The sequence below is a fragment of the Phytophthora infestans genome, genomic scaffold (assembly GCF_000142945.1).
Source record: "Phytophthora infestans T30-4 supercont1.11 genomic scaffold, whole genome shotgun sequence".
Classification (NCBI taxonomy): domain Eukaryota; phylum Oomycota; class Peronosporomycetes; order Peronosporales; family Peronosporaceae; genus Phytophthora; species Phytophthora infestans.
The window spans coordinates 1,521,630-1,543,704 of record NW_003303748.1 but is presented as its reverse complement, the minus strand read 5'-3'; the positions used below and the strand labels follow the sequence as shown (position 1 = coordinate 1,543,704).

The window sequence follows — 22,075 nt, the reverse complement described above, 5'->3', positions numbered from 1 at the left end:
TTCCGGGGAGGGCGACGCAGCTATGCCGCCACTAAGGCGAGCGGGTGCGAGTCGCGTAGCGCAGCAAATCCCGCGCGGGGAGCCCGCGAAGCAGGGCCGCGCGGTATTTGCGGAGGCGGGCCCAGCGCCGAGCTCACCAGCGAGCCGCGCATTGCACTTCCTAGGTGAGAGAATCTATTAATCTACCAGCCACGCTTCGCTTGGTTGGTAACGACCTCTTACATTATATAATGCCTTTCTACAGGAGAGCCGGGTAATTGCTCCTACAAATGCCAAGTCAAAACAAACCTTAAGTGTTATCCTGCAGAACAAGGTGTTTTTGATGCGTTCTCCAGTGCGGCCAGGGTGTTGGTGCCGTCTCCAGCAAAGTTATCAGCGAGCAACCAACCTTTTATGACAGTGGCCCGTCTTGCCATGTAGAAGAGCGACTGAAATGGAAAGGGGATCCTGTATACGCTTATAATACAGCTGAAACAGGCTTCCTTCAAATTATTAGTTTAGCTTTTCTTAGTAATATTTCGCCCTATTTTTAGCTAATATTTTCCATTATTAGTAATCATACCGGTAGCTCTAGGTGATTGTAACAACTACTGCTATAATTGTTTTGAGTAATGTTATTTGTAGTACTTAATAATCTCGATTCTAATACCAATCCCTGCTCCTGAGGTTTTAGTACAGCAGTCCTCTCAATAAGCGTAGCGGACCGTCTGATAATCACAGCAATCTTGAGATTCGTCAAACGTACCTTCAATCTATGTGATCCAATATAAAGGGGTATATGAGGCACAAGATACGATTCTTCAGGGGGGCGTCTACACTTGCCAAATTGATCGCTGAGAAAAAATATATTTTTTAAATAATACAGTTAGGTGTCCACCAATTGTTTAGTATGCGTAAAATTAAATTGCTGCCAAATTTGATATCTAGTACACTTTTTGTGAGTTATTCAAACATTTCTCTAAAGAAAGCCCGGATCTACGTTTGCTTTTAGACAACGTCTCTTTCTTCCTGTAGATCGTCTCGGACTCTGCTCTGAAGTACACGTAGGCTGCTCAGAATGCTAGCTTCTACGTCAGGATGCTCTGCTAGAAGGAATATCACCGATCAAAAGCGTAAGATTTATCCGTAAGAGACATTTGGGTCGACAGTGTGTCTTAGTGTTCGCGCTCTTCGGCCTCTTCGCTGTCATACTCACCGACTATTTCGGGGTCTTTCTGTACCGACGCCAGCAATACGAGGTTGACAGAATCATATAGTAAATCATCCATTTCAGTATCTTGCTCTACAGCATTGCACACGAAGTCTTCAATATCCATTGGACCTTGTACTCTCAAGGCAGCTACGCGCTTCTCCAGAGCCTTGACTAGCTCTTCTTCTTCTTTCAATGCGCGGTGTGACGTCGTACAACCGGGTACAAGACCGGTTTGGCGTAAACAGTTTAGGATACACTCAGTAGATACCTCCCTCCAACAGGTCGCATTGAGAAGAGCTGGTCAATTTTGTAAATATCCATTTGCGTCCCTTGTTCTTAAAAACTCCAGCGCATGGTCCAGCTGATGGCGGCGATATCGTCGCTTGAAAGAGGCAATTATGCCTTCGGCTAATGGTTGCAGTCGAGAAGAAATATTCTGTGGTAGGAAGAGTGCTGGAAGTGAGCGGTTCATAGAAGAATGAGAAGTGAGATTCTACAGTATCCCTAGCTTATCTTTAGCTATCACCCCTTACCCTACGTCATGCTGATCGGCGCTCCCTTGGATCCTGACGCCAGATTCGAGGTTTTTCAACACTCCTCATCGCCGGCAGCGGCGACCTTCTTCTTGTCCCAATGAAGCCCTACGATGACCCGCAGGTCATACCGCCTTGGCGCCTCGACCACCTTGGTGAGAACGTCAGTTGGTATCTTCTCGTTTTCGAGATACATCACCTTGAGTACCCCACGCTTCTCGAGCGAACCCACAAACTTTATCCGCTCATCAACATGCTTCGCTTTACGCGATGAGGCTTCTCCGTTTAGCTGCCTGAGGGCCGCTTGGTTATCGATGAGCAGCGACATTCGGCTGGCATGCGCGATGTTCAGCTCGCCAAGCAGCTCGCGCACACCCAGCAACATAACCGAGGCTGCAGTGTACTCAGGCTCCATCATGGAGAGGCTGACGCCGGTCTACTTTTTGCAGACCCAAGACACAGACATTCCGTCGACTGCGAGCAGGCCACCGACCACCGACTTCCTATTCGCCTTGTCGGCTGCGTAGCCCGCGTCGCCGAGCGCGATGGCTTTTAGCGGCTCTTCAAAATCGCCTTGACCCTTCATACTCAACATCATACCATTGGGCCCCGCCAAGTAGTACGCAATGCGTTTACCGAGTTTCCAGTCGGACATAGGAGGACTGTTAATGCGTCGCAACGCCTTGTGGACCGCGAACGCGATGTCGGGTCGGGTGCACGTGCCACCCACATCAGGCTCCCTACAAGTGACTAAAACTTGCGTACTGTAGCCACGCCGTCTCCTTTAGACGTGGGCAGTAACTCGTTTGCCAATTGGTGGCGCACGATGCGCACCGACATCATCGCATGCTCGCGCAACCTCTTCTCGATGGCCAACCCCAGGTCAAAGTCGTAGCCCTATAGATCGTCGTACGCGACTCGCATGCCGAGGAACTTACACGCAGGCCCGAGGTCTTTAATCAAGAGCTCCTTTACCTCGCCGAAGAACTGCCTGCTGTCGCGCAACCAGCAGGTCGTCGACGTACACACCAACGACCAACAGCAAACCCTCCCGGCGCCTTTAGTAGACGCACATGTCGATCAGACTCCGCACGAAACCCAAGTTTAGCAGGGTGTTGTGTAAGAGCTGGCTCCAGAGCCGACCGGCTAGTTTGAGGCCGTACGTGGCCTTTTGCAACTCCAGCACCACCTCGCTGTCGTCTGTCACACTCAGACGTTTGAGCACGTCCGTTGAAATCACTATTCCGCGCGGCAGGCGCAGGAAGATGTCCAGATCCGCCTCCTTTTTGGCCTTGACGTATGCAGTGGGCTCGTGCAGGTCAAAACCAATTCCTGGGAGTAGACGGGCTCTCATTTTCAGCTGCGCGTCTCCACGAAATCGTGTATCAAGAACCAGTATGCAAAGACGTGGGGGGGGGACCCAATCGACAATCCCGAAGGGTAAACGGCAGAAAGATCCTGACAGAAGTGAATCCGTAGTCCATAATAAACGCTGCCGTGCACTTAGACGAAGAAGACCCCACACACCAGCTCACGCATCAGCGAAGCAAGCACCTGGCCGTCCAAAGAAAAAGAAGGCCCAGCTGAAGGCGAACCAACTGTTGATTCTCCAGCTCTTTTCCACCAAACCCAAGTCGACAGCAGCTTAATATCAGTACACACATTTACGTTGAATTCCGATTGTTTTAGGAGCACCAGGGTCCCGGTGGGACCCTGGGTCCCCACCATTGCGTTCAAGTGTTCAAGCGCCACCTGCGCTCAAATTTTCTGTCCCAATCAAAGAATCCTGAGACCAGTCCGACGTACAGCTCCTTGCCGTCGAACGGACGGATTGCGAGATTCTTCTGGCGGGCATCCGGATATCGGAATACCCCGACCTGGTTCTGCTGCTGTTTCCGCCGCGGTGGTGGCTGAACTTCGGGCTGTCGCGGTGCTGGTGCCGTCGTCACTGGGCTTTGCTGCGCTTCTTTGCCAGCTTGTTCGGAGTGCTCCGCTGCGTAAAGCCTCTGCAGCCCCGACATGCCGTAGCCCGGGTCCTGATCCCCGACATCTGCGTGGCGCAGCCCGAGGTACTACGGGCCGCTGTCGGGTCTGCAAGTGCGGCGTGCCACCAAACGAGTCGATGTGCATTCTGGACCCGCGGCTCAAGACCGACGCGAGCTGCATCGTGATTATTAGTCCTTCGTGGGCGTCTCCAGGGGCTGCTCGAGCTTGACCTGGGACCGCTCCAGCTTGTCTAGACGCCCGACGACACCACGGAGCGGCTGCAGTATCTCCGTAGTCCTGTCGCCCTCCGGGGTCGCCGGCGTTGCTGTCACCATCTTCGCGGGCGACAGCAATGCTCTCTTCTCCGTTATCGGAAGCGGTCCTTGCGCGATCTCTTTCCGCTTGCATTGGGCTAATAACCTGTTGGAAGTGCACGATTCAGAAAATAATGAGAAGTGAGATTCTGCAATATCCTAGCTTATCTTTACCTATCACCCCTTTCCCTTCGTCGTCCAAATCGGCGCTCCCCTTGGCTCCTGACGCCAGATCCGAGGGTTTTCAACAAAGAGAACAGTGACAATCTTGAGCGCCAGATTCGAAACAATATGTACAAACAATATGTACTGAAGCATTTTCGAGAAGAAGAACAATTCGACGGTCAAATCGTTATCCAGTTCACGCACCCAATCTAGAAAAAGCACACATGCCATCCAGGCTTTGATGTTGCTGCAATAATAAAACCCGATTTGATCGCCAGTCTTTTTCTTGAAGCAGCGAGGTTTTGCTGCGTGACCAATGATAAATGTCTCACTCTTGTCAGAGCCGTCAGCATTACAGGTGAAAGCCACAGTGATACAAGTTTTATTCATTTTGACTGGTGATGGGCAATGGTTTTACCAGGTGCCATGCAGTAGAATAGACCCGTTTTATTAATATTGTAGATGTCCGCCAGAGCGACTCAATTGAGTGCGCTCGAAGGGCATGCCGCTGAGCGAACATATCTTTATTGTTGACGAAGCCACTTTCGCCTTGCATTTTGAAGTATTTGAATCCATGTCACTTTCGAAATGATTGCAACCAACCGTTCGAAAACTGCGAAGGCTGGTCAGGAGGAATATCCGCCAGCTCAGCCAGACGCTTTGCCTTGCTCTTGACCATGTTCTTATTGAGGGAGAGCCGTTAAGACTGGCACTGTAGTACCTAATTGGCAACCGCTTCATCCACCACGGCAAATGCAACAGCACTGGCATGCTTACAGTCCAAATCACCTTTATTAGTGGTAAGATATTGATCTCGAGTCTTCAAAATGTTGAAAATTGTTCCTTGTCTCGGTGCTTTAAGCAGTCCGAGCTCACGCTGAGTTTTTTCAGCAAGCTTTCTCTGAGTTATAGTGAAACCTTCGTCGCGCCATTCACAGATGCATTATATATGCTTAACCGTGGCGTTGACGACTAGCTTGGGGCTTTTCCATGTCGTTGAAACTCGGCAAAATGCCAGTTAAGCGCTTTTGAGAGGCATGGCGGGCTAAGTCTCGCTGGTCCACAGCTACCCACTTTGAAACTTAATCCTGCTGGTGTACTAGATACTAAGCGTTTCCACGGGTAGAATTAATTTGGCGAGGAGATCTGTACTTGTTTTGACGGATGTTTTATTTAAAAAACGTTTTAGTGAAAAGCTAGATGAGCGACGGTAGAATGGTTGCGTGGTACGACCTGCATCTATAGCACAAATAGCCGGATGTATCATGTACCAATCTACCTCTGCTAATTAATAACGCCCCTCATCCTTTATCAGGTTTCCAACAGGTTAGAGCATGTTGATAAACAGGTTGATAGGGTCTAATCTGTAGAGAAGTTGCTCGGATTATCAAATACGAATAGGTAAAAAGGAATCGATTGTATGTTAAAGCTATGCTTGACTTAAAGTATCATGTCACCTACGAATGCGAATCCCTGAACGTTGTCACGCGTCCACGCTAATACGTAAAAACTCAGAAATTACACGAATGCAGAATTGGACAAGTCCTTTGTTCTGATGTTTACAAGCTGTCGGATCGAGTAGCCTTCAAAAGAGCCGAACGACGTACTATTCGTACCTTTCTGCCGCGGTGCAGATTCAGTAACCACTTTGACGGTAATGAACGACGAAATTGACCGAAGTTCTGAGAAGACTCGTCCTTGCAAGCCTTCTACTGGATTTGTCGACACGGTGTCATATGCGTAAAATGTTTTTGTGAGCTTTATCACCACGGCTGCACAATGATTGTGGTTTAATTTTACTGGAATAAGTATCCACGGGCCAGCGCATTTCGAAATGGCTAAATCATACTCAGTTCATACACATTCACCTTTTCTGCTTTCAATCACTGTCATGAACATGGTACCAGTCTCGATTCCTTACCGAGAGCTCAAAACACGGGTTCACTAAGTCACAGTCCAGGTGCCACACGATAAATACTAGAAAAAGCTAAGAATTCATCTCCGAATCCAGTGACATACGGATGGTGGTGATTAAGAAAGTCGACAATACCCTCGAATTCTACGTTTACAAAAGACAGCTGCTGAGCCCATTGTACTAGTATTTTGTCATTCGAACATGAACTTCGCAACGTTAAAATTGCTTGGATTGAGTTCAGCTACCCAAACGTGTAATTACCAAGTTCCGAAAGTCGTACACATGGCCGAATGGTTCGGCGAATGGGTGGTTAATCAGGAACAAAGCAGTCCGAAGCGTCGACCAACGTAATGACTTGCTTTTCGAGCCAGAAGAGGTGGAAGAATGAATGTAGCGCAGGACAATAGAATTGGAATTTTGTCGGTCCCAAATTTTGCATCCTATTTTTATTCTTTTTCGTGCTTGGTTTTCATCGTCTTGATATGTTGATATGCACCGACTCTGCACGGTTCGGCTAACCGACGTGACTTTCCAAGATGGACCGCTCCCAAACCGGTTAACAAACCGGTTAATCTGGTGGATGGCCAGGAGCACTGAAGTTTAGAAGACAGATTTAATTGACTTTAATCTACTCACTTCGGCATTCGCCTTTAACAACAACAACAGGCTACAGCAGCATGTGACACACCCGAGCTAACCGACATGGAGCCAAGCAGAGAGCAGGATGGGAATACTGTGTATTAATCACCAGACACACTCCAAACAGCAAAACGAGGTAACAAGAGACACTTGGAACAATAGCAAACCAGTGTGTAAGCATTGTCTACAACGGAGCAGAGAGCACGTGAACCGGGATATCCATCTCCTCGTCGTAATATTCCGTGTATCGGGCTACAATCTTCTTTTCCTGAATACCCTCTTTTCCGTTGAAAAACTTCCGGTAGATATCCGTCGGCTTAATATCACTTCGAATCCATTCCTCAAGCAGCACATCCCGATATTGTATGGCCGTTTTGGCTATCAGTGGAGCACCCGACGTCTGTTCTTTAGTGAGCATAAGAACAAACTTACCATCGTCATGATAAACGTTCCTTAACACCGTGAACATGTCCGTCATGTCTTCGGGATTTTTGTTGGAGTTGAATACCTTGATAAACTCGGACAGAATCTCCCATTTCGGGCTGTTTACAAAACGTAACCCATCCTCTTCGATCTTTAACAATTTGAAGACATCATTAGCGGATCTCTGACTCGAAAGCCATCCCTCTAGCTGCTGCACTTGTAACTTTGCCGCTATATCCGCTGTGGTCGCTTTCGTATTGGCTATTCCGAGCGCCGTTGCCACGCGAACGTCTCCGTATGTTGCTATTAGCATCTCAACCACCGCCTTCTCATTGGTAGGGTAGTACTTGAAAACGTACTTGGAGAACAGTCTCAGCTCCGCACTTTTCAAAGCGTCATACACATTGTTGCCGATCTTTAGCCGTACCCAGATCTCATTCAGTGGTAAATCATCGCTCCGCCACTTCGCCAGTAAAGCCGCTTCCAATTCGAAACCCTTCATCATCGAACGCCGTCTGGACTTCGCTGTCTCGATAAGCGGCACCAATTTGCTCTCGTCCCCAAAGGCTTTAGTCAAGACGTTAAGCATCGTTTCACCTGCTGATTTCTCCGAGTTAATTTTCGTGATGTAGTCTTCTAAAGCCTGAAACTTGAGACGGTGAAGAGCTTCGTAGCCGTCGTCTTCCAGCTTTAGTAGTTTGAAAACATCGTAACCAGATATGCCGTTCTGTAGCCAATATGTCAGTTGTTCACTCCGCAATTGCTGTACCAGTGTAGCCATTTCTGGAGGCGTATTCGTGTCCCGCTCTAGTTTCACAAGTGCTTTTGCTACTGCATCATCCCCGTACTTTGCAGTAAGTGGTGCAATCAATGATATGTGTTTTTCTGAGTCCCTAGTTCTCCGGTTACTCGAGTGAAATGTGTTCAGATTTTTCAGCTGCGAGCTTCTCAGAGAAGCAACGAAGTCATCACCAAGCTGCAAGTTGTTCACCAAAAACTTGAACGTCTCTAAATTCGCGGACGTGACAAGATCATCGAGCTTTGATGTCCCAGCTTGCATCAAATTAGCAGCGTTGCCCCTATCTTCATTGCCGGTGTTTGTGGCTGCAGACGCTTTCGTCGGCCTCTTGGCAGTGACACCATAGGGCTTTTTAGTGGACAAGCCAACAACAGGTACGTCTGCCGCCGCTATCGTCGAGTCGGTGGATACGGTGGCCCCGGTGCATATGCCGAGAAGAGCAGCCATTGTCAACAATATGAGATGATAGTGATGCATTGTCACGTGAGTTTCTCGTTAACCTACAGCTTAAGAGCTCTTAAGATAATGCAAAGAGTTTGGAAGCTGATGCACTTCACCCGTAAACAACTTGTCATTAAAACAGATGACCCTCCGTATTTCTATATCCTCGCCACAACAGCTTGGACGAATTTTGTGGCAAGGCTGTGTACATATCTAATTCGTCTTAAATTGCATCGTCTCAAGACTTTAAGAGATTGGCAAAATGATAAAAGAGCTTGCTTGCCGATGTACATGCGTAAACAACTTGTATTAGCCGAAAAGCATGTACAGTACATATATTGTGCTTTGCAGAAGAAATTCAGCTCGGTTTTATGGCCTCATAAAAACAGGCGTAAAACTGAGATTAGAAAAGGCAGACCTGGCATTACCGGTATTATAACGTGCACGCGTTTTAATTGATATGCATGTATGTCGACGTCGACTTGTCGTAAATCGATTACGAGCGCTGCTTCAACTACAGTAACTGTAGATCGGTCTATCCCTTTTTATAACCTCGATTTTTATACCGGTAAATCGAGAACCCACCCCGTGGAAAACGTTTGTAAAGGGCAGAATCGATAAATGATATTTAAATGATTCAGTGAAGCCGGCACGATCGTAAGATTGCCAGGAGGCTAAATTGATGTTAGAACACCATCGCTGGAGGCCCTTGTGCTCATCATCTGCGATCGACATCGATGATTTTACAGATACATGTAGTAGTGTACAGCTTCATTTTCAGCGCAGACATTTTCTTCCTACGGCGAACTAAGTCACGCGCTATAGCTACATAAAATTAAAAAAAATCGGTTTGGATGACTAGCTACATTTGGTGTTCATATCCGGTTCTTCAAAAAAGCTTTTTCGTGGTTTTACAATAACTATATATTTGGTCACTTCTTTTATTATTAGCACGAGCATTTGAAGCAATTGGCGGGACCCCGGGGTCCCGCAAAAAAACCTTCGGAATTGAGAATTATTTATTTTTGGTTGCCTCCGATGTCTGCATAGCTGACGCAAACCAAGAAGAGCTCCTATTTCTCTGACCGCGATGGGTAGACCTCACGGTGGTGGGTCCGAGCTGACAAGGCCGCTTCGAAAGAGAAAAAAGGGTACAGACAGGAAATCAGCTGCGTACTCTCGTGCTGTACAGCTACTAGGAGAAGAAACGGTTGTGAAGATGAGGAAAGACTGGGACAACAATCGGAGGGTGTTGTGCTACAACTACTGCGGCAGGGTCTATCGGAGCGTGTAATTAAAGCGATTCTTCCTGTAGGCGGCAGTCGTATAGCAAGACTGAAGAAAATGCAAGAGACCGGTGTTGAAAACTTTCATGCCAGACGCGAACCTTTAGCCCCATCTCATGCATACAGTGACGAAGTTATCGAACATTTTAAGACACATTGTTCGACTTGGATATTGGAGGATGGCTTTCCGTGCGCACACCGCAAACCGCGGCAGTACCTTACCGAGCCCAAGGTCACGTGGAAAGTTATCCATTCTCGTTATGAAGAAGAAGACGAAAGGCGTAAGCACCCAGACGCAAGAACAATGAGCTACTCTCGCTTTACACAGTACGTTCATTACATTTACCCTGGCGTGAGACTTACGAGAACCGCTGAGGATCTTCGTGACTGCTGTGTTCACCTCGATATTTTATATCAACAACCCGATCTACCGGAGGATGAGAAACAAGCAATTTTACTCGAGAAAAAAACACACATCGACGAAGCCATCGTCCAGCGCCGATTTATTTCTTCCTTTATCAAAGGATACATCACTTTACATGCACCTGACCAGTCGATTCCGAATGAGATTATTCCGGACACCGTTGATACCATGCCCGGTGTTAAAATTCGTTCTGAGGGTGATGAACATGTACACTGTCGTGTACAGGAACAAGCATGGATTATGGTGGAGGAATTTCGATGCCGTACTACGGCCATTCCCGTCCGTCTGCAGACTATTTCAACAGCAATTTGATGATTCAAAACTTTGTCGTTGCGGACATAACCCACGGAATCAACAACGTGTATTTCTATGATGAACGTGGCCAAGACAAAAATGCAGATGCATTCTGCAGTCTCCGTCTTTTGTACCATTTAAAAACTATTCAACGCAATGCATGCAATGGAGTTCCTGCAGCTGAAGTGAGTTTCAGTTTGCTGGGCTACTGCGTTGGTCAAAACAAATCCAAAGTGGTGATGATGTTTTTTGCAATGCTGTCGATTATTTTTCCCTACAAGAAGGTAGTATTGTGCTTCCTACTACCTGGTCACTCGCATAAAATATCATAGCTTGGTGTCGCCGCGCCACCCGCGGCCTCGATTTGTACACACCAATGAATTTGGTTGAAAAGGTGAATGAAGTTAAAAGTGTCAATGGAGCATTTATCGACCACAATGCTCCTGATCGCCCATTTTTCGTCGAATGGGGAACTCTTCTCGCTAAATATTTTACGCCTCCACCTGCAGGCTACACAGCAAATTATCTTTTTGAAATTGACAAAGGGATATGCACTGCTCGGAAGACGGTAAGCACGCCGGATGATGAGACTATCGTTTTTGCTATGGTGGATAGCAGTCGTATCCAGAATGCAGTGTTGTCGGGGCTATTTGGATCAAACGCTCATAGTATTTGGGAGGCTTCACTATCCAGTGTACAGTTTCCTCGACACCCCAAGAAAGAGCTGTCAGCAAAAAAAACAGAAATCGCTCTCAGCGAAGTACTTCTCCATCCCAAAACAGTACCTCAGTTATTATCCAGACGTACCTGGAGCTATTGCGAATGCGCGAGTTGTGCAGACCGACGGCGAATCTTCTGCTGCACCTGCTGCAGGCCCCAGCCCATCGGCTAAACGCAATCCAGGATGGCCTAGAAAAAGAAAAGAAACATCGCTGCGGTCAAACCAACCGTCCATCCTACAGCTCTTTAGCTCGCAGCGGAAGTAGGAGGGTTGAGCAACATGGTAATAAATAATATACACGTACCGAGTATTACCGGTTTGAGATGAGAGCCCCGGGGTCCAGATAGGACCCCGGGGTCCCGCCAAATGTTTCATTTGTCAGCTTGTCGCCATTTCACACGTGGAAATAATCCGCACTTTTCATCCGCACTCGGTACTAATAATGTGACTTGCTTGGGGGCAGCTAAACGAGAGCCGTTTCCCTGTTCCCGACGTGATTCCGTCCCTTATTAGCGGGTGGCATTGTCGACGTTAGAGAGCTTTGAGAACTCTAAACCCCTTGGTTCCCGGCGAAGGGTATCGAAAACGATATAAATTAAGACGTAAAATACGACGTATCCATGTCACTGCTTGTTTGTATGTGGCAGATGTTTGACTTGCGGATAGGTGTATAAATTTTTGAGAGGTATCTCGCCAAGAAGTCGTAATTTCTACCGTGTAGCAGCTAGCAGAGAACACCGGATGTGGTAAGCTACCTCAAATTGGAAAGTACAGCGGGCAGATCTGCTCCAGATCTGAGTATAAGTGGTGCAGCGAGCTGATTTATGAATCCAAACAAACAAAAAAGACAGTGCAGAACGTGCAAAGATACAAGAAAGCTGTGCTACGATCGAACAAAAGCTCACACTTTTTTTTATGTCGCACAGAGAATGCCTACTCTTCTCCGGTCTCATTTCCATCGTCGCCGTCTTCCCCTTCACCAAGTGGCAGCTCTCGGCGGGTCTTCTTGTGTGCACCAGCCTTCTAACCCGACCGCCGCAGTACAACCCTTTTGCTCAGGGTCTAACCCGACCGCCGCAGTACAACCCTTTTGACTAGGGTAGCGGGTATGTTTTGGCCGCAATCGAAGTCGTCGTGCCAGATCTCAAAGCACGTTTTGGCGATTCCCTTATACTGGTGTCGTATCTTATTGCACAGCCAACACTACGCGTCATCAATAAAGCAACGCTCGCAAAAGAACGTCGTAGCGAAATACTTCTTCTTACGATCCGAGCACAGGAGCGCACAGACCTTTCACGACCGCTGTCGGCGCCTTTGAGCGCCTGTAACAGGCACCCAGTCATCCGATTTCTCCGCTGCATGCGCGAGCCGTAGCTGGGGACGCTTTGCTTTCTGGCTGCTTGGTGGTGGTGTGGCCATTATACCTGCGAAATCCTCCGCCTTCAGCTGCAGCAATTGGTTCTGCAGGACTCCGTACCACTCTAATCGTTTCATTATTTGCGCCCCAGTAATACGTGCTGACTCCCTGTGCGAAATATACGCATTAACCAGGGCTAGATCCACGAAGCCCAAGAATAGACTCTTGTAATACTTCTTGAACTTAGTGGTCATCTGCAACGAGTACGTTTGTAGGCGGAGTTGATCATGCACGTCAACTCCGCCCATCCAACGTTAGTAGTCGGTCACAGCTTCTGGACAGGGAGCGGATTTTGCAACCCGCTTGATGTTTCTGGAAATCGTCATCTCTGTCATTGCGGAGCCTGTGCAGAACTCGTGCACAGGTTTCTGGTCCCACCAGTGAAATCATGTTGGGAATGGCCACCGAGCGGGAGAGCGTGAACGTGCCCCGGGGTATACTAGCTGGGCGTGACTTGCGCTCATCTTTGATATGCGCATCATATCCGAGCCGGTTGGTCATGATAGTACCAATTACGTACACCTGCATCGCCAATAGCTCTATGGCAAGAATAATTGACGAGTAAAAGCGGTCAATAACGACTGCGTGCCATGAGTTTCGCGTGTTGGGGCCAAGCACAGTCTTCCAATTCCGAGCGACTGCAGATGCACCGGCCTTTGATCAAATGATGCGTTTTCGCCGTCTCCAGCTCTGCGCCTGCCCGTATATAGCTCGAAGCTAGTAACATACGACATAATCGGTCAGACACGTTACTTAAGACGTAACTTACGACATACTGATAACTGGAAATACCTGTGCAAATACGCAGTTCTTGAATTACGCACCATACCGATTTTTGACCCGTATCGATGAGGCTTATCGGGCATGAACATTCTTGTCGTGTTTCGTTTAGAAGTGGAAGGTAGTACGCCTTCGTCAAAGGAGAACACAGCAGGTAGAGTCCACGCAACCAGAAAGCGATCTTGCAACGTATCTGCAACCATTCACACCTTGTGCAATTTGTCCCGTGTACGTTCCGCCTCATTGTTCACGAAGTGCAAGTCACGCAAGATATTTTGGCATCTATTGCGTCCCATGAACCTTCCAAAATTTCCAGCGGAAACGGCTTCGTCCTCCACCATCGACCAGTGAGGCGCAAACCGTCGCCTTTGTGGACAAAGCATACGCGCTGTTAAGTGCCCGATGACGTGCAAAATCTCGTGCGTCTCGTATCCGGGCTTCGCCTTCAGCCGCCGACTGATTTGCTTGACAGTTTCCCGCCGCCGATCGTTATGCTTCGCATGTATTCGCTCCGCCCGCCAGTTGACCTGCTGAAGGCCATACCGGCTCGTTTCTGTATCAATCTTTACCCACGCTCTGGGTCAGAGCTGCTACAGCTACTGGGAGTACCAAAGAGCTCATTCATGGTCCTCTAGGACAGATCGGTGCTTGTATCAATCTGCGTCGCACGTACATCGTCAAATGCGTCCGACGTGTTGTTGGCGTTGTCGTCGGCGGCTGCAAGGGTTTCGTTGACACTAGCAGCGGATTTCTCGTCGGCAACAGTCGTCTTGGTGACGGATGTTTCGTCGGCGGAAGCAACGGAAGAGGTTGTCTTCTTGACGGAACGGCCATCTTGGTGACGGAAGCAACGGTCTTGTCAGCATCCGAGGCAGCGGCAGATGCGGTCTTCTCGGCAGCAGAGGCGCGGCAGCGAATGTCTTGTCGATGGCAGCTATGGTCTTTTCAGCGGCGATGGTTTCTTTGTCGGTACCATTACCTTCATCAACAATCGCCTCCTCGTCCAACAATCATGTTTCGAACGCGTACGCAGCCACAGCCTCCTCTCCAACCAATTCTTTCGAGCCATCTGCACTTACATATTTTCCATTTGTCTGAATCCTCTTCGGTCGCTTGTACTTCCACCCCACTGCTCTTAATTGCCTCCAAAAGTGTCCAAAGTCGGTGCTCCGTGTCACCGCAGTAACGGCGTCTGTTCTCGTGCGGTTCTCTGACCGAATGCGCGCTATCGGGCAAAATCCATAATGAGTCGTCTCTGGGTGTGGGTCACTAAGTGGCGGCGGGATATTTTCCCGCGCATCCCAGCGTTCCCGCTTTCTGGCTCGTTTTTTTGTTTTTTTCTCATTTAACTGTTGGACTTTATTATTTTGAAATGACTCGATTAAAGTATTGGATTTCTGTTTCCGAACGATTTTTGTTGTTGTTTCCGCTATGTCGTAAGTTACGACATAATAAAATGTGTCGTCGTAGCTTACGACGTCGGGAACCAAGAAGTTAGCGGTTTAGAAAACGCTCTACGTATGCATAAAAGGATCGTCTCGTCCAGCATCATTTTCTGAACACATCTACCGGTGTGCCATTGTAAATGAGTAGCTTAGCTAAAGGGTACTGAGCGTGGAGGAGATCTTCTGTGTGAAGGCAGCTTTTATATTATAAATCCACAGCTACAACAGCCTTCACATACATTTAAGCTACTTTTTAATTACCATTCCTTCCTGAGGAACAAAGGTTAAAAAATTTATGCAATCTTAGTCCAAGTTTAGACGTGTATTTTTTATGAGTACTATGCAAGCTTAGTACTATGCAAGCTTAGTACTCCTCAAAAATGTTGTGCTAGTACTTAGATCTGTCATAAATACAGCGTGTGAATGATAGTCTAAGCTTTTCCGCTTAGATCGGGAAAATATCGCGGTGTTGCAATACATGTACCGGTACTTACATCTAACGACTATCATTATGGCATGAACATGCAGTACATCCAACATGGTAGATCGATACACTCTGACAGAATGTGCTATATCGCACAAAATCTACCAGATCTTCTTCACGCTGCTGCTGTACTTCAAGTTTTGGTGCTAACCTCGACGTGGTCTTGGCTCAAAGAGCTAAAGCCCAATACATATCCGCTGTCAAGGTCAAGACCCTTGGCCATGGACATGTATTGGGCTAGCAAAAAAACACGAACATTTGCGATAGTAACACCATCATCGCCATGTGGATCAAAATCTAGAAAGCTGACGACATTCATACCGGTATTGGCATTACGTGCATCTTGACCAATTCTTTTATTGAATCGAATTACGGATATTTAATTGTACAAGCGGAGATATCGTTTTTATTTTTCTTCGAAGGACAACATTATCTTCGAGATGATACGTTCTACGACAGGGCACGTAGATATTTGAATTCTGCGTTGGAAAGTGGTGCCGCTTTCCCAACCAGAACTTCATATCGCAATTCGCTACGCAGCCGACAAGTCGATCGCTTGGCAACTAAACCTTCTCTGAGGCTCTCTTACTCCCGTCAAATGCGCGCTATGTATATCGTAGCGATGGTGTGTGTGGTCACTTTTCAAGCCAGCAGCAGTGCTCTCCCTTCGGTCAAGTTCACAAGCTGAAAACAGAGTTCCCTCGGACTCAACCATCTCCCATGGGCTGCTGTCCGGCCGCTGCGCGTCGAAGACAAAGAAGAGGAGATTGAGCAAGAGAGGTTTTGGTACCGCTATGGTCGACGGTGTGAAAAGGCTGAATCCCGTCAAGGCTGCTAAGAAGGCTAAAGAAAAGTCTGAAAATATAAAGGAGGACCTAAACGAGATTAAAGAACAAGCAGCGTGGTTGGTGATAATTAGGGAAACGATCGGGAAGGACTAAGAAATGATCGTCGAGGCAACTGAGACTGCCAACCGATGTGGCGGTGAAGTGTACAATGCTTTCGGTATGACGGTTATTTGAAGGGTTAGCGCTAAAATTGAACTCAAGGAAGCTTGTTATGTGAAACCACTTCGTAAATCTTAGTCGCCACTTTAAATTTTCGATAGGTAAAATGGAATAAGATGATCCAAAAGCATTCCCAGACCTTTAAAGCGTCTCCGCGCCAACTTGCCGGTCGAGTCTCGATCCCGAGAAGCTCAGCTCGCAAATGAGACATGACATGTTTAGGCGACGGTCTTAAAGTCGGCAAGCGCAGCAATTGCGACTCATCCAATTGACCAGCATTGCCAGCACGAATAAATTTTTACTCTGTGGCAGCATACCAGCAAAATGAGTTTGCACCTGTAGGTTTTACTGCTCCTTCAATTGATAGCAGCACCACAAAACGTAGGTGTCCCGTCACGCGAACTTTGTATATTTATTTTAAATAGATGACCGTTTTCGACGATGCAGGCGGGTGTTATTTGTCATCTACGGTATTCAGTATTTTCTAATTTGCGTCAGAATAAAGTACCATATTTAAACTCATGGGAAATCAGTCATAAATCTTTAAGGAACATGTCGTTTTCAGACACCTACATCACATAAATAACGTCTCTAAGATTCGTAAATGACGCTGCTTAGTTTTTAGGATATATCGTGCTTTGCAGGCCTGGTCGGCGCGTAAAACCATGCTTTAAAATAAATTGAAAGGCAGACATGGAGTGATTCATATGCGCTCGAGCCAAACACGCAAAAAATGATCGATTTACAGGATGGATTTGCTTGGAAATCCGTTTTGTAGCTAGTTGTCTCTCTAGCTTGTGTCTTGTTTGGCATGCCTTTTAATGGATATCGATAAATAAAATGACCTCACTTTTTTTTTTAAAAAAATGATGATGAAGTAAAAAAAAGTGAAAACGACAAAAGCGTTGAAGAGCACAATATTTCTAAAGCTGACCTGCCGCTCGAAGCGTAAACTATTGCCAACGCTACCAGCAGGAGGCAAGCTCACTATGGGAACCGGTTGTGCGCTTAATTCGTGGAGCTTAACTCCAGCGCTGGTGTAAAGTACACACTTTTGGGCCAGCAACACACAACTCAGAAGGGTGAAGAGTGCAGCCCAAATAAGCCAACGCATCGTTTAAATGGACTCAAGCTTGAGCTTACGGAGGTAAATGCAGAAATGGTAGCTTGGAGCTGCCGCGGACATCCCACTGAGACATTATAATTGTGTATCGATATTTGATTGTGATACAGCATTGTAGGTGCTTCTGAAATAGTAATCATTTCCGGAGAGCCAGATAATAAAGCTGCCAGTTTCTCGACTATCGGCGTGGCAAACAGCCGTGGAAAACAAAACAAAACTGAAAAGCCTGCTGCAAACTTCTCCGAACGGCACACTAATTTTAAAAGATATTTCATAAATTAAAAGATTTTCTGTTTTGCAGACCTGGGGTCTGATTTGCTTAGCAACCTCATAAGGCGATGTCATAATATGACAAAAATTACATATTATGTAATTTTTCTATTTAGGTCAAATACAAAGAGTGCACAGGTACTAAATGTCAATGATTTCTGATGAATGTCAAAGATAATGCGATGGAGCATGTTGAAGGTGAGCACTAGGTATGTTTCCTTACAAAATCTAAGATATAATTTGCTTAGTAGCCTGAGGTTAGGGTGCACAGTTTATTGAGACCAGATTTACGTCTGGGCGGCGGGACATCTATCAAAGGCCTTTGCATATCGGCAGTTTTGGGCGGCGTCCACAAGCTAACCCACATTTCAAGATCTTGCTTGTTTTTCAAGTGCATCGCTCCGATTGATCTTCTATAAAAACAAAGATACAGCGGGACATATCCGTGTAGAAAGCGAAATACCTGTTCAACAGTCACTTCGTATATCTCGTTAGTTCAATTGCACATGATAATGTTCTATAGCTCGCTTCACTGGCATATTCAAGCTCCAGGGAGTGCAACTTTTTACGAAGGTAACAACATTCTTTTATGAGATAAACAGGAACAGCTTATGTCAGCGAAAATATACGTTTTTAACCCCTCTGTTACCAAGGCCGTATCTTACGACTTCACAAAACTACAAAGTCGTAAGATACGACTTTAGCAACACCGACAATAGCAAATGGCTCGATAAAAATGTTCCATTACTTTAATCAAGTGTAATTTTCTGCTCCAAAAGGTATAAAGGTCACACAGGTCAAACTTGCATGTGCACAAAACGGGCGGGGGGAAAGGGTTATGCGGAAAATGCTGATCCGTACCCAGTGATGAGTGGCTCCACGGTTCCAGACGTGCTCATTTGGAAATTGGAGCTCTGTCACGCAAGGGGATAGATGGCGAGGTTGCGAACGAGTACGGTGACAAAAGATGCTGCGGTGGCGCGTTCGGTAGACTTCAGGCATCTTTGGCGGCAGCTCCGCGCGGTCGGGTGGACGTCGAAAAGACCGACGCGGCTTGCTACGGAGTGGATGTACTTCGCTCCAAATCGTGACTCGCAGGAGCTGGTTGAAGGGACAAACATGTTCACTGGTAAGCAAATCTTTGGAAGGGGTTTATATCTAAGTACTAACTGTTAACATGCTCAAAGGCGAGGACGCGGTTGTTAGATATGCCATTTCGTCTGGGCTGATCAATCTGGACGAAAGCAGTGACGACAACGGACAGGAGTCAGATGAAAACGTCCGTCCTTCTCAAATTGACTGCTCTCTGATGTTGTCCGCGCCTACGCTGGATGCCCTGTTTGACGGCAGCAGTGATGCTAACGAGGAGAATGCCGGGCCTGATACAGGAGTGGCTGCACCGGCTGCGGACATAGCGCAACAGTTACCTGGTCAGATCGGGTTATCAGACGAAGATGTCGTTGTTGGTGCGTTCCAGCGAATGCTGTCGGAAGCTGAATCAGAAGGACATGTCCAGTTCTTGGACAACGAGAGCAAGCAGGATGATGTGGAACGTGTGGATACGTCTCCACCCGCTGTCCACGTTAGAGCGGACGATGTGAATGTACTACAAGAAGACGAACACTCCGATGACTTCGAGTGTATGGAATCTAGCACCAGCGATGATGGTGGTGATGACTGTGAAGAGGACGATGTGGTAGAGCGCAGAGAACATGTTGAAGACGACGACGACCTTCCGGATGATGAGCTGAAACTAGTTGACGAGGCATTTGTAGCTTCTCTTGGTGGGACTCTCTCCATTGCCAACATCGACAAGGATGCTTTGAGCCTGACAAAGTGGAGTGATCCGTCCTCTCTGTTCGAAAATGGTAGACCGAGCTACCAGGGGCTTTCAAGTGACGAAGCAACTCCTACGCACGAGCTACGGGAAATGGCAACTACACCACTAGGGTTGCTGTTCTACTTCATGCCTAGCAGTTGTGGGTCGACATCGCGACTGAAACCAACCGCTATCGAGCCCAGAACATTGACTCAGAAGCCAAGAAAATACGCTCAAGTCAGAGGCGTAACAACCGTATCGCGTCACCAGAAACACTTTTGCAGATACGACGGCGTTTGAGGGCTGCGAAGGCGTACGATACCTGCGAAATCTTGCACGTGATCGGGCTGCTTGTTGCGCACATGATGTGCCCCCACAAGCAACGGTTTTCGAAGCACTGGGCGATGGCGTGTGACGGAGCTTTACCTGCTGGTACCTTTGGCAAATATATGCCACGCAACCAATGTACAGCTATCCTACGTGATCTACACTTCACAAACAACAATGCACCCCGCACTCGAGACAAACTGTGGAAACTGCGTCCGGTCGTCGATATCCTGCAGCAGCGCCTCCAATCTGGCTGGACATTGCCGGCAGTGTTTTCGTTCGATGAAGGTGTGCTACCAGCAACGTCTCGGCGGAACACTACGCGGATGTTTATGTCAGATAAACCTCATCGGTACGGTACCAAACTTTTTATGGTTTGCGACTCAAAGACAGCTTACTTCCACAGGTGCGTTAGTATCCTTTTTTCAAAGTCGTAACTTCTGACATCTCTAGCAATTCTGAAAAGCTAACGTCGTAACTTACTGGTTTAGGTTTGAGGTCTATGTTGGAGCCCGTGAATCAACAGACGGAGAATCCACCACTATCGACAACAAGACGGGTGCGGCTGCCGCCATTCGCAACATGAAAATTTTACTTGGCGACTGCTCTAGTGGATTTCGAATGGTCGTTGTCGATCGGTATTATTCGTCCGTAGCGCTGGCTTTACAGCTCCTCGGTATGTCTATCTACGTCGTCGGAACTATCATGACGAGCCGCATTGGATTTGACCGTCAAGTCGTTGAAGGCCGTCGGACGCGGCCTCGTGGAGTTGAGAGAGGAACCTTTACGTTCTCGCGCTGCGAGGCAGCACCTACAATGGTTGCGTGCCACTGGTGGGATAGAAAGCCAGTCCATTATTTGGCCACGGGTGCATCGATGGAGGAGGATACGATTCAGCGCAATGTGAAACAAATTGGGGCGATTACTGTGAAGTGTCCCAAGCTAGTGACCGATTATCAGCGGTGGATGGGCGGAGTTGATATTCATGATCAACTCCGCCTGCAGTCGTTCTCAATTCAAATGGCTTATCGGTTTCGAAAGTACTACAAGTCCTTATTTTTAGGCTTTCTAGATCTGGCGATCGTGAATGCTTTTATCACACACAAGGAGGTATGCCGGGCCGCGAGAATTGCGCCAATGTCTCGTGCTGCGTGGATGGCTGTCCCCCACAACCAGCTCCTGCAGTTAAAACCCGAAGATTTCGACTTGGATCCTATAGCAACTCCACAGTCATCCGCTCCCTCCAGACGAAAACGTCGTCGCCTCCCACAGCACATCTACAAACAGTACGATGACTGGGTCATTGTGTCCGGCGTTCAAAAGCGTAGACAGCGTGCGTGTAAGGTATGCGCACTTCTTCGCGGTGAAAGAAAAAAATCTTTCCAGACGACATTCTACTGTGAAGACTGCTCCAGCGGCGAGGCCAAATTTTTCCTCTGCCCGAAAGCTCGGCGTGAGTACTATGGAATCGCGAAAACATGCTTCCAGATTTGGCATGAAGATTTTAAGTGTGGAAAATCAATTCCTGAGTCACTTGGGAAACGAGTTGTGTTTCGACGTCCGGCCAAGTTTGAAGCGCGCAAGAAAACACGCCGTGAGTTGTTGCGGGAAGAGGAGGACGATGCTGATGACGAGGGCGAAACTGCGTATGTAGCTAACGTTTGAAAACGCCATAAAACGGGGGTTTGATTGTAGTATCTCGAGTGTCGTTGTTTTATGTAATTGATTTTGTACGTGGGTAGTACATTTCTTGAATCAGGCTTTAGTAGAAGTCGTAAGTTGAGACTTCTCTATGCGTTGGCGTTTAGAAGAGGTCGTAAGTATACGACATGTGAAGACCAAACACTTCAAAACTTTATTCACCATCGCCGATGTATCCTACGGCAAAAGGGGCGCCCCTATACAATAATGCTGTTATTAGGACGTCGTAAGTTACGACGTAATGTTTGCACGTTCAGAGACTCCATTTGCGGTAACAGAGGGGTTAAGGAACATGGATATCGCTTACACAAGCTACCAGCAAGTACCTGTATAGCTATCCAATGACCTTCTCGCTCACCCACCCGTTTCCCCGGAGCACCTAAATACTGGTAGACTACAGTGCTGTCAGTGGCATGGTCAGCGCATAAAACCATGCATAAAAATGAGACGGGAAAAGGCAGAAATAAAATAATTTAAATGCTCTTGAATTGCGTTTTCAAACTTGCAAAAAGTCCAGGAGATCGATGAGATTTGCTTGGAAATCTATCTTGTGCGCTCGCTCGATTTATG

General features: G+C 47.4%; 3 protein-coding genes across 3 annotated transcripts; 1 reads left to right on the top strand and 2 right to left on the bottom strand.

Annotated features, from left to right (window-relative positions):
- Window positions 1–3,899: 3,899 nt before the first annotated feature.
- PITG_07520 (uncharacterized protein) lies at window positions 3,900–4,869 on the bottom strand (the record flags this gene model as incomplete). The annotated part of the gene is made up of 2 exons (XM_002904465.1): window positions 3,900–4,123; window positions 4,794–4,869. The coding sequence occupies 2 exons, from the start codon at window positions 4,867–4,869 to the stop codon at window positions 3,900–3,902; spliced, it is 300 nt and encodes a 99-aa protein (XP_002904511.1).
- A 2,059-nt stretch (window positions 4,870–6,928) lies between these two features.
- PITG_22824 (RXLR effector family, putative) lies at window positions 6,929–8,443 on the bottom strand (the record flags this gene model as incomplete). Its single annotated transcript, XM_002904464.1, has 1 exon — window positions 6,929–8,443. One exon carries the CDS (start codon window positions 8,441–8,443, stop codon window positions 6,929–6,931), a length of 1,515 nt encoding a protein of 504 aa, XP_002904510.1.
- A 1,554-nt stretch (window positions 8,444–9,997) lies between these two features.
- PITG_07519 (uncharacterized protein) lies at window positions 9,998–10,733 on the top strand (the record flags this gene model as incomplete). Its single annotated transcript, XM_002904463.1, has 3 exons — window positions 9,998–10,245; window positions 10,350–10,655; window positions 10,700–10,733. 3 exons carry the CDS (start codon window positions 9,998–10,000, stop codon window positions 10,731–10,733), a joined length of 588 nt encoding a protein of 195 aa, XP_002904509.1.
- Window positions 10,734–22,075: the final 11,342 nt, after the last annotated feature.